Consider the following 13,477-nt stretch of genomic DNA (forward strand, 5'->3'; position numbering starts at 1 on the left):
AGTACAAGAACATTGTTACTTTCAACATTGAATGCATTAATTAAGTTTCTTTGGACTGTATTAATTGTTTCAAATAAAAAGGGTCTAGGAACGGAAACTACCATACGTTAGTCACGGACGGTGTACGCAGAAATATGCCATGTTCTGCCTGCTCGATCTCAAAGTTTGGGAGAAAAATGAGATGTAACCATTATACCAGTCATAAAGTATTATACATCAAACTGTAGGTAATCCATTTAGCATTAAGATGACAATTAATCTCGACCTTTCTGACCCTTAGGGATATTCCAGGGGGAAAACAAAGGTGCTGGTGTCTCGAAAATATGGGTGGTTTTTGACCGTTTGCCATAGCAAGATTTGTGAACATGGACACTTTAAATCAACAGCGAGACGTAAATAGTGACTTAATTGTAATAATATTTACATTAAATTAATGGAATTTGATAAAATTTTCACACTATTATCAATCTGGTGTGAGATTATTAATAGTTATAAAGATATATTCCGATTTCTGCAATATTACGTTCATGAAAACAACTGTTCCCTGTGTTGAAGCTGTGTGTGTGGACTTGCGGACACTCAAATGCACGCGACTAACCATTATGGTGGGCACACAACACACGCAGCATAAACTTCACAATAACGTGGCGCGGATGTAGCACGCAAATGAAAATTTCACATCTTTCGAGAAAATCAAAGTTGGCACAACGTTCGAGGGTTTCTTCTGAACTTCAAGAACATAGCGGGAACTTCATCTGGTGTAAAGGGGGTATAATTTGCTAGTAAAGATGCTCTTTAGTTTTGGCTTGGAGAACTGGGGAACAAGATGCTAATGGCAGTGCAGTTAGAAATATCTAGGCCTAATTACAGGTAAATCTGCCGAAATCAAATCTCTAGGGACCAAAAAGTGTGTCAGACATGGGCGAAATTAAATCTAGGAGAGATACACCTGAATTCCAAGGACATAATATAAATACAGATAGTGACCAAATATTTAGATTTGTGTTTAAACCTTGTTGATTTGAATGTAAAGCTAAAAGATTTGAATCTAAGTCTTTTTAGATTTAAAGGTTAATCCTTCAGATTGAAAATAAATCCATTATTTGGCTGGTGACTATTCACAGCTGATCTGGATTTCTGGATTGATTTTAAATCCTTGACATTTTAGAGTTGATCATGTTTTGTCTAATTTCGTCTGAAACATAGCTTTTTGACTTGGGTTTTTATTAGAAAGGTCAACCTATGCAAATTTAATTGTAATGAAAACCGAAGAAAAAGCTAGGAAACCATATTTTTGTTACCAAGGACATAACATTCATATCGCTCTTCAAATGCCCCTCCCATACATCATGTGTCTATCATGAACTCCCTATCTGATTGCACATGAACTTTGTTGAAATCAACAAACTCCAATCGTCATTGTTTGCATAGTTGTTATACATACCATCAGAGCCTCTTATTATTTTGACTGACCTATAAATTGTATGCAATGTGGAGAGCATGACTGGCACCAGACTGCACGTAACCAGGGTCGTCGGGGCCAGACTGGTGAGCCCGCCTGTGGTCCCATCTACGAGATTGGTGGAATACGTAGGCTGGAGAGACCCGTCTCCTGAAAGGGTTCATGCACCCGTCTGCTAGTATCCTGACTGATTGGATTTTGGAGAGTGGCAAAGTTGAGGCTTTCCGCTTTTGTGCGTGCCTTTGGAGGTGCTAGCTGAGTGGCATATGGCTTAGCTTTTTAACCAGAGGGGGATTAAAGCCTGAACATGGATTAATGCTTTTAGGATTAGTAATGGTGACTGTACATTTTTAAACCGACTGAGACTGCCAAGGTATGTTTTTCAACATTTATAAATTGTGGTCTTTGTTGTATTTTAAAAATGAATATAGTGCCTAACTTCTCTGGATGTATTCACAGGTTTAGACTTCATGACCTTGGTTGCATTGCCGAGGTTCCAAATTTGAAAGGGTTTTTTTTTTATTACTGTTTGGTTGAATAGATCTTGACTCTTTTTGTGGGGAGATTTGCAGACTTGAGAGATAGTGTTGCTTCTCTTAATAAGTATTAATTAGTGAAATGAAATAGGTAGCCTCATGTGCTAATTCTTCTCCTTTTCCAACACATGTTGCAGATCCCCAATTTTTCAAGGTTTTTATATAAGTATGTGCTAGTCTTTAACTGCAGATATTCATTTAACTATTGTTTTGAAATTGTGCAGTTTGAGTTCTGCCCTTCAAAAAAAATGACATGAAGTCTATGGTTGTGATAGGAATGGAGTAGACTATCAAACAGAAGGAATATTATTTGGAGAATAGGTTTTAGACAGGAATAAGCATCCAGTATGGTATTGCATGACTGTGGGAAAGAGATCATCAACTTTTCCATATGTCTAGAGAAGAAGAATGCATTTGAACTTGAAATGCCATCTGATCTAGTCAGACAGGCAGGCCTTGGTAAATAGACTGCATTGATTTCTGTCACTCTGCACTTCTGGTCACGACCTTTTCCTTTCTCTGACCCCTTTATGCAGTCCCTAGGCCCTCTCCTCCCCAGTGAGGTCAGAGTCATAATTCCTACATCTGCACACAACCTGAGCTATCGTTTGAATCGAAAGCAGAATGTTCAACTCAAATGTTTTGCTAGTTTTCTTTTTTATTTGGCATGATTGGAAATAGATAGGTAACCAATTGTGTTGTTGAAGCAAAGTAGCTTCTGGATCTTCATTTGGAATGCAACAGTTGCATTGTAGTACACATCACCCCCCCCCCCCCCATTTTAGAGAGATTTACACAGTTAACATGCTGCTTGAAATTTTATTAAATGCAGTTAATAAATGAACTTTACGGTTATTGAAGATTGAATATTAAAATTTAATTAAAAAAATAAAAGATTTTAAACACTTATACAATTATATTAAAGTTCTTGTAGTAAACAGCTCCGTATAGAAATTTTAAGCAGCATTTTTATAATTAAAATAGTCCATGGCCCTGTCTTATAAAGAGTAAGGATTGATCAAATCAATCTCAACTGTATGGAAATCCATCTATACCATAATTTTTTTCTACAGGAAATCTCCTTAGTAAACAAAGAGAAGCACACTGAATCTTCAAGAGAATGATGAGTGTATGAATAAACATATCTAGAAAATATTTTGAACAAATTTGCATTTTAGATATTGATGTTGCTGGCCGTCCGTAGTTGTGATTGATCGGATCAATCACAACTCTTTGTAAATTGACGGGACCCAGGACTCTTCTGAACTCTGTAGGCCTACTGATTGGTCCATTCAGAAAATTACTTTCAACTCCGTGATCCAAGGCAGATACTAGAAATGGCCCTTACATATAGCTTTTTGGTAATTTTGTAATTCTATCTTTTCATATTAACATATTCATGAAGTCTTATTTCTTCCCGGGGGGGGGGGGGGCTTGGAATCATACTTCATTGATAATTTAACTGCCTTAACATAAAGCTACTGATAGAAGCAATACTTCTTAGTAAATTAAAAAGCATTATGGGTTAAAACCTTGAAATAAAGCAATTTCACCATATTAGATCGTTAGTGAACGGTCATGAGGTCTGATAACAAAGTGACAATTGAATTGGAAATAACATGTGGTATTATCACATTGAAGTCTGTACAAAGCAACTACATCCTGCTCAAATTTACTCCCTATTTTTCATAGCCCAAGTCTGCGGTGAGAGGCTCGTTTTCCCCAGGTCGTGAGGAGGTTATCCGACCCAGTGAGAAATTGTGCTGTTGGTTTCTGTTTTTATGTTTTTTTACTCTGCCACTAAACTAGCGCTGGCACCACCTTCCTCCCCTCGTTCCATATTTACATGTAGCCTACATTGCATGTTTGTGTATTTTGAGAGAAGTTGTTATTCTGAATCCATATTCCATTTTATAAGTGTTCGGGTTGTTTATGACTCTTAATCACTTCTATTATCACCTGATATTCAAGGGCTGTATTCTGAGCCAAATGTTTGTTTACATTCAAACCTGTTATCTCATATGAGATGATGAGAAATGTGCAAGACCTTTTGAATGTATTTAGACTTGGCAGTCGGGCTTTGTCACACTGCACTCTTTTGCCAACGGGAGTCTTCACAAGTTTATGCCCACTTTGGTGGCACCGATAGTCTAATGGGGGAAATAAATGATCATACATTTCATACTAGATTTAGAGAAATATGATTGTTGATTTTCTTTTGAGGATCGCAGGAGATTGAGAATAAGAATCAAGGGCAATGCAACAATAAATTCATAAACTTCCTAATTAGAATTATTCAGCTCATTGCTTGAGTAAATTGCAGAGATTTCCAGTCATCCGTCTATCCCTTTTGGTTTCAAAATGGCCCCCCCCCCCTCTTCTCTTCCATGATGTATTGATGAAAACTTTGCCCTTTTCACACAGGAAGCCCCTATTACTCAGATCTTTGTATCCTTGTGCAAACACTGCCAAGAAAATGCAGCAAATTTACATGTTCCCTGAACTTTTTTTTTCTATTGAAGCCCTGGTACCATGGAGATATGATGGTAAAGCAAATATTTCATGTAGATATCTGTCATTGAGACATTAAGGCCAAGATGTGTACTAGCAAGAGATATGACTGGAGGATTGACTGCTATTTGCACTATTGGCAAATTATTAACACATATACTTGTTGGGAACATGGTTGGTGATAAAGTCTTCTATTGATTGTCAAAATATATAGGTTATGAGATTTGATCAAGAGCAAAACTGATATGGAGAGAGAATGCCAGACTGACGTGTGGTTCTAAAGTTCATCTTTCAAGGGTCACTATTTATAGCACTTAGCAGCAGCATCAGCTATCTGCGTGATTCGCACAACCAACAGTCTGCAAATATGTACACAGTGTTTACCTTATGCAAACTTTGAATGAATTCATGTGTGTTTATGCAGATACCAATGGGTTAGGCAAACTTTCATTCCCATTTACATTTTAAGAATCGATAAACTGATTATTTAGTTCTGCCCTTGGATGCTGAATAAACATGTGTACTGCCTAATCAGTAATCACATGATGTAAAGTATGTGTCTGTCTATGACTCTATGTGAGGCAGTGGCGTCATGGGCCAAAAACAGCCGAGGGGGGGGGGGGGGGCAGAACATACTATGTGGGGCAAGATTTTGAAAAAGTAGCGAGCAAAATTTCAACCTTGTAAAAATGTATTACGGCTTTTCATTTCTCAATAGATAACTACATCAGATTAGTATTAATTCTTTAGATCTACCAGATCATTTCTTTTCAAAACTTGACAGTGTGGATGGAGAATGTGACCTTGCAGATCTTATGATATAACATAACATCTTACACAATTATTTAGAAACCGAATCTGCCCCAAGGTCTATTCCTTGTTTATATTGTAGTATTACATGACCATGAGATGTATTTCTCCCTTTGGGCTAGTCATAATTAAAATTAAAAGTTGTCTCCGCCTAGAAGACACAAGCTTACAAGGAAGAATATGTAACTGCATATTATTGATATTTTTTCTCATTTAATACACCTTTGAGATGTGTCCCTCAGTTTATCCACATAGAGATGAATCTGTCATCTGTATTCCAGACATGCTGAATTTCATCAGATGCATTTTTGAAATATAAGTAGCTGCTTATAATAGCATGATATTTGAAATTGTCTGGCATATTGCATTTAGATATGATGAGGTTGGGAAAAGATTTAATTTTTTCTTATGAATGAAATATATTCCCAAAGACATTGGCGGAGTCCGTGGGAAGGAATAACGCCTTGCTGTCTGCCAAGGAATGGGATATCTTGGAGGGAATTTAGAGAGAAGTTAGCTGCCCTCGTGTGTCAATGAACCTGCAGTGTGATGAATGAGAGAGGCATGGTGTACTGCATTTCATGTGAAGCTGCAATGAAGAGATAAATACCCAAGGGGCAACATAGCTCAAACAGAGCAAAGTTCTTCAGTTTCCCCTTCCAGTTCCAAGTCATTTCATTCTTCTTTTTTTCAATGGACACCTTGTCTTATGTCATGAACTTTGTGATTACTCACCTCCATTTCTCCTAGGGAATGTTTCATGAAACATTGGTGTATTCGTTATAAGCCACTGAAATCCATGCATCTGATTGGCTCGGACCTAAATTTGTTAGATTTTCACTATTTTGAAACGGTTCTTTTGATAAAACAGTTTGAGACAATTAGATTGTTCTTTTACACTTTGATTCACATGTAATACAATCTTTAAGAAACAAAACTTAAATTGATCTTTAGATCTAACAAGGAATAGAAACGACCATTAAAAGAACTGGAAATTGAAACAGAATGTTATCAAATATTGGCTCAGGTTTTTCATGATTTAATTTTAAACACATCCTGTTAAATGTCAGTGTGATGCTTACAGATGTTTTTGGTGCACATCATACGTTTGAGGTATCAAATCAAGGTTTTTTTTCAAATGCTTGTTTAAATCTATAGGCTCTAAATATTAACCTATTTCTCTAACAAAAAATGTCTACATTTTATAAATTAGCAGCAGATGTTTTTCTCTTTATTGATAAGCTTCTTGGGAAGCCACCCACATAATTACTGTGTAAGATTCTGAAGCCATATTTCAAGGGTACTGTCACTACATTATAAAATAAGCTAGATTATTATATTTCATTCAAAACCTTGTCATTTCTTGACCTCATTTAATTTTGGAATATGCTCAAGCTTTGCAAAATGCTGTAGGAGATGTCTTTGATTGAAAGGGTGATTGCTTTTATTGGCTCATTCATGCTGCATTATTGATTCAATAATTAAAGACATTGTGCAAGCCTGTTTAATATGTACTACATGTGAAGCACTGCAATCAATAGTAATATGGCGTGGCAAGGTCTGGGATAAAGCAATCACCCTTCTTGAAAGGAGACATCTGACATTTTAAAGTGAAGTGTAAAATGTGTCAGTCAAGAAATGTAAGTCTAAAATGTAATTCTAAATGCTTTATTTTCTTCGCATTCCTATTTGGGTTGTCTTCTCTTAACCCTTCCTTGTCCCGGACGAATGTCTCCTTCATTGAGAAATGTGGGCACATAAAGTGATTGTGTTGTGTTCATTACATGTATATTGATTGTGTATGATTCAATGATTTAGTCTGTAAACTGCACCTGAAGGCATTCATCAACCAACTCTTTTCAACCCCTGCTCCCATTCTCCAGCTTGCACTCCATGCCCCTAATTGACCTCACTACAGTGTGCATTTGTACCAACTTATACCATCCTCCTCTCCCCCAACGTCCCCCACCCCATACCCTTCCTTGCCCCTTATTGACCTCACACAATTAATAGTGATGAGAAGTAGGGTGCAAATACCGGTATGTGAATGTTTGTCACAATTTCTGTAGTCCCCCTCCCATCTTTCTCCTTTCCCTTCTCCTGCCTTCCCACTCTCTCTCTCCCCTCATTATGATACCCCTCTCCTCACATCCCCTCCCCATGCCCCTCCTTGCCCCCTGCTGACCTCACATTTCAAGTGTTGAGAAGCAGGGGTGCAAATATGTGACTGTGTATCAGGCAGTCTGTGCAGCGTGGCCTTACACACATGTGTAATGCTTCCTCTTCCTGCATTGAACTGTGTACGTGACCTTGTGCGGTGAAAAAGGACACCAGTGTGGCTCGCAGACAAGACTGTGTAGCAAATAGCAGGCCAGGCATGCAGGCTCTCTGCTGCAGCGGAAAGCAAGGCTTGTTGTTTAGTTGTGCGTTCCTTGCCTCATGTTCGTTGCTCTCTTGAGCTCTCTCATTTCTGCAATCCGTGTGTAGTGCTTCTCCATTCACACGCTATAGCTGGAAAGGTATTGCTGGATAGTCCTTTGCCATTTGCAGACATTGTGTGCTCTATTCCTTCAATGAACAGATATTTCTTCATTCGTCTGACCTGGCAACAGAATCATTTAACAGTAAAAGGGAAAGGAGTCCATGATTACATGTGGATTAGCATATTTGTTGTGTGCTTTTGATTGTGGTTGGAGGTAATCTTGAGGAAACCGATCGGGGTAATGGAAGAACAGCATGGTTAATGGTTGCAACATACAGCGATGTTCAGTCATGCTTATGATAGTTGTGAGTAGCCTCATTATCACATATATTGTAATAGATCAATGTTATTCTATTTTCAGTTGCAATTATGATGTTGGCCTATGTAAGGCCTAGATGTTGGTTTACATTCATTATTGACCAGGCATGTGGGGGCACAGGGTTATTGTCAGTTGATTGTTTTGTTATTGACTTTCTAGACAAAAGGGGTGGTTTATAGATTTTTTGCATAGTCTGAGAAATGTCTGTCAAGTTACGTTTGCTAATGCAGAAAGCTTATTACTTGAGTAAAACTGGAGGGGTGGGGCCATTGATAACAAAGAGTCAGGGACGTTATAAAGATCACTTCAAGGGTAACAGTAAGTGGGATTAGCGATGTCTGCCTCGATGCGTGGATCATGTCTGCCGTAGACTGATGAGGGCACTATACAGTGATGAATAGGACAGGGGTGATTAAAAGGAAATCTGCTGCATGCTGTGTGTTGAAGCATGTGCCTGGCTTTCTCGTCTCGTCTGTGTTTGTTGTGTAGTGAGTGTGTGTATGGTGTGTGTATGGTGTGTGTCTTTGAGAAAGAGAGAACGAATGATGAAGGCTAGAGGTGTAGTGCAATACAGCAATTGGGTCGCTACCCTCTTTTCCTCTTCATTACTAGCCCGACTTTACAGTGAAGGAAGTACCCAATAAATGGTTTATTCCTTTTCTTCTCACGATGATATGGTGGAGTCCTACTTCGAAGTGAATGGCGGGGATGCCATAGAAGATCGGCTGTCTTTCTATCTCACTATCCTCGCATGCTATCCTTGCAGCGCCTCATTCTGGCTCCATCCATTCGCCCCGTGATTCAATTTTAATGTGGTCAGGATATTTGTTGCCCCTTTCTCTCTGCATTTTTGCCACGCAATTGGGAGTGATGAATGACGTCTTGTTGAGTGAAATCATTTGTTAGTAACTCTCCTTGTTCTAAGTACAAGAGATGGAAACAATAAGATATGATGATGATGTGTGTGGTCGTGATTCTGCCAGATGCTTGTCAGCTTGGAGACCAGACTATTGGATATAGTTTATAATCCACGGTGAGTGATGGTGATTGTTCTGTTTTGGTTTTGCCTATCGGTTATTATAATATAATAAATATTTTTCTGCAACTAACATCTTCCCTAGCTGGGTCAATACATAATTGTGTCATAATTCTATACTTGCATATTATCCATAGGGGCTTGTATGATTACAATATGTTTATTACCCCAATGTTTGAGTCTGTTCAAACAGTGGTGTCTAGGATATGGATAAATTGTCTATGGTGTGATGACTCTGTATGACTCCATCACTAAATCTAATTTCCCTGGGCCTGGATTCCTAGAGGTCAAGTTGGGTTCAAAGGGCAGACTAGTCATTGTTGAGTCTTGATAAACATTTCCTTTTCTAGGCATGCTGAGGAACAAAGGAATCCTTTGCCTCAGGGTTGGTAGGTAGGTGGGTGGATAAGGTTACACATGGAAAGTCAAGAATGCAATTATTTCAGGAGGTGATGGGTCGAAGGAAGACATTGGGATCGGGAATGGTAGGAAATTAGTTGACCTCTTTTTTCCATAATATTACTAAAAGAAAGAAAAACTTCTTCCTGATATGAGAGAAGATGAGGGAAGTACTCTGTTATTTTATTCATCCAAATATGGCAAAGCATACTAGAATAACATGCCAAGATTAGCAATCCCAAGTTATGAAGGAACATGCAATATGGCATGGCTAGTAATTCATCCTTGGATGTGGTAGGTGGTGAGGATATCCTTTTATGTGTGTGGGGGGGGGGGGGTACAATTCCCCCATGTTCCTCTTTTGTTTGCTACTGTATATATGCATTCAACAACATAGGTCTACTTCTGTAATGTTGGATGTTTTCTATAGATACATCACTCTAATTGGATGCACCTGCACACTTAGAGATTTCTGGGACAAATTGCTGGGAATGGCCTTCGGAAAGTGATTTTAATAATATTACCAATGGTCTGTGTAAGAGAAAGCCATTCAATGAGTGATTGTTGATCATTTAAGGTATTGAGCCTCTTCAATATACGACAGGGTTTGAGGTAATATCGGATTTTAGGGATGCAAACATATTTCTAAAAAAAACAGACCCCTCCTGCCACACTCAAAAGCATTTCCAATTGAGATAAGGACATGTTCCTTTTGTGATTTACACAAACTGGATAGAATAGTAAAGTTTGTGAAAGACAGACTTACAAGAAATACACATTTGAAATGCAATGCATACAGTACTTGTTAGATGGAATGCAAATTTGTCCGACTCTCTCTTAGTCATCGAGTGTTGGGACATACAAGAGTATAATGAAATGATGCAAGATTCAATTGCAACATGTGAAGTAGCATTAGAATCTTGGTTTCGGGATGTGCTTTAGTGGTCATAAGATTGTGATGCAATTTCCCAAGGTGATTAACTGTAACCAGTGTGATACTTTGATCTCATTTCTATCTATAGGCCTATAATACAGTAACCTTCATTTTGGATTAGTATTTTCTTGGTATGATCAAGGAGGTTTCAAATGAGATGGAGTAACAGCAAATAAAATCTCTTTGAACAAGGTTAAAAGCCGCCAGCAGGAAGTATGTCAGGCATTCACTTTGCTCAACATCTCTTGCAATTGTGTAGACAAATGATTCCCGCATGACTCCTCAGCTATAGGTCATACATAAGGGGAAATCAGGCTTTTGTGATAATTACTTTTTCGCCGCATCTTGGTCTGGTTATATGTGTAGTACATAATTCGGAAGCATGCGAAAATAAACTATGCAATATGTCCTGAAATATGACTCAAATTTGCTCGACTGGGCATGTGCGGGCACTCATCTGGCATATACAGTAATGAACAACAATATTCCACCGACCACATTTGAAATTTTTATTCGCCACGAACGATCGGAAAGTGTTAAAATCTGGTTTCAGTAAAGGACAAATTCTTTCTTTTTTCACTAATTAAAGGTTAATTGATATAATCTTGGCAAATATCTTGTTGTAATAGTGCTTGGTTATTGATGTTTTGTCATGCATTCACATTTCAGTTTGTTTATTAATATGAAAGATGGGAAATTGATACAATCGGATATTCGTAAAATTTCACCCCTCGGATTTCTTCACTGAAACTGGCAGCTTCGAAGGCGGACATCAAAAGGTCCTTATTGCCGTTCTTTCTTTTTGTGCTTCTTTAGAAATGAACAGCTGCTTGAATTAATTTGCCTGTTGGAACTCCAGTCATAGAATCTTCTTGGTATGATTGTGAAGGTAGAGAGGAGTACATGTTTGACCAGAGATAAGATATTTCAATCTTTCAAACTATGTCTGTTTGTCTACAGCTGTAACACTGCTAAAATTATATCATTGACAAAGGTACACATAGGGAGGTGTTCTAATGATAATTATCCTGTTGACTTCAAAGTTCTGTCATTCCTTATACTTTGTAGTTTGTGCATAGACCATACAGATACAGTACCAGTTTGCATAGAGTAAATATTCATTCATTGTCTTAAAGAGAGGTGTATTTATCATGGATACTACTTCTTAGAAGCGCGATGCAAGTGAATTGTCATCTGTTTCAAATAGCTTACCTCTGTCTGCATTACTGAATTAACGTTGATTATGATATATTATTACTAGGCAGTCTGCAGAATCAACCTGTTAATATATAAAAATAAAAAAACAGTAACAACTAGTACAACTATATTACATTAAGGTCAATTTGGTGTCAAATCAATTCTGTTTCATTACTACATGATGTACCTAGTACAATATCCATTGAAATGAATAGTTGCTGTATACCAGCAAAAAAATAAATATATATTTAGAGAGAGAGAGAGAGAGAGAGCATATCTGTTACAATTTGTTTGGAATCTTTTTTTCTTTCAATGACCTGTGGGTGGGGAAATGGATAATCTTTTTTCAAGGGAAGGACATTGTTGAGTGGCCTTTTGTTACCTGATACACTCACAGAACCGTGAAGGTATTAGCAGTGAGTGAGTGATCTGCTCTCCTGTCCCACATTGCTTGGATGGCTATGACTGAGCTTCTGAGGTGATCCCTAACTGTGTAGCTCTGCTATGCATGAGTTGCCTTTCAATAGGAAAACACCAAGAGGACTTGTCTGGCTCTACTCCAAGTGATGGAAAACACTCGGAGGGGATTGAAATCTTTTGTATTCGTTGAAATTGAATGCTCTTTAATTGAAATGAGGAATGATATGACAGATGAATCATTTTCTGGTTCCGAACTGTCAGTTTTTAAGAACATTATCCTTCTGTGGTAAATATGACAGTGTAACATGCCTAATTTATGTGCTCTGGACTGAGCTTTCATCCAACAAGTTCGTGATATATGACATTCCCAATTTGTGTTTTTAGTAGTGTTGTAGATTGGCATATACTTTGAGGCACTATCAATGACATCCATATGAATAAATCTGCCTTGCAACCATGTTGGATTTTATAAAGGGGATCTACTTCCTGAAACGATATAGCCAAGTCTCCATGCAGAACACATGTCACTCTCGATTTCATTTTAATCTGTCGTTAATGTAGGAAATTGCATTAAATGAATGAGACAGCCTCTCAAAAGCTTCACAGGGCAAACTTTGCTAAAAGGTCATCTGCATTATGTTTTAACTGTGGAATATACTCAGGCGGTTTGCTCTGTCAACAGTGAGTACGGTTTCAGCAAACAAAGATTGTATTGACAGTATGTGGCTTGTGGGAAAGATAGGGATTGTAGACTGGGATTTGAACAATGGGTTAGCATGGAACATTAAACACAGCTCCATTATAATGATACATTTAGATTAAAATGCTGCATAGTGCTCCTTGTATGATTCTTGTGTCACATGTTCTGCCATTCACATGTAGCTTGTTGATTTATTTTAAAGGAAATCGAGTCAAAAAGTGGTTTGAATCGTGGGAAATGAGTGTGAAAGATGTTTGTATTCTGAAAAATAAGTGAGAATGTTATTTGCATTAGTGTATGTATGTAAGTAAAGAATGTAAGTTCATGGAGCTAAGTGTAAAAGCTGTATGAATGAATGTGAATGTAGTGTTATTGAAAATATGTGTAATTTTGGTTCTGATTATAAGAAAAATTTTATGAATGCTGTACAATGGAAAATAAGTTTGAATGATTATTGTTATTGTGGAAACTGTGCTATCCCCTGTGTACCATCAGATATTCATAAATTATTTGTGCTGTGTTGTTGGACAATTTGTTCGATCTGAAAACTGTCCTTGTATTTGATTGGATAAGAAGCATTATGTTTGCTGTGGAACTGAATATCTGACTGTGCAGGATGAAATATCTGAATACTCCCCAGCTTTTTTCCTGGATGTTTTGAAGAACTAATG

At 37.7% G+C, this 13,477-nt stretch overlaps 1 protein-coding gene across 6 annotated transcripts in view; it reads left to right on the forward strand.

Moving 5' to 3' along the window:
* The first annotated feature begins 7,509 nt into the window (after positions 1–7,509).
* The window catches only part of LOC129272407 (probable JmjC domain-containing histone demethylation protein 2C), a 37,829-nt gene continuing 31,861 nt past the window's right edge, over positions 7,510–13,477 (forward strand). For 2 of the 6 annotated variants that reach the window (XM_054909560.2, XM_064107372.1), the window contains exon 1: positions 12,670–12,787. In XM_054909560.2, coding sequence (XP_054765535.2) covers positions 12,685–12,787 — 103 coding nt within the window. In that variant the 5' untranslated portion in view covers positions 12,670–12,684. Of the gene's footprint in view, positions 8,107–8,646; positions 9,154–12,322; positions 12,393–12,669; positions 12,788–13,477 lie in introns of those variants that run through there. The other 4 variants (XM_064107371.1, XM_064107373.1, XM_064107374.1 and 1 more) reach the window with 4 other exon arrangements.

Source organism: Lytechinus pictus, chromosome 12 (assembly GCF_037042905.1).
Source record: "Lytechinus pictus isolate F3 Inbred chromosome 12, Lp3.0, whole genome shotgun sequence".
Classification (NCBI taxonomy): Eukaryota; Metazoa; Echinodermata; class Echinoidea; order Temnopleuroida; family Toxopneustidae; genus Lytechinus; species Lytechinus pictus.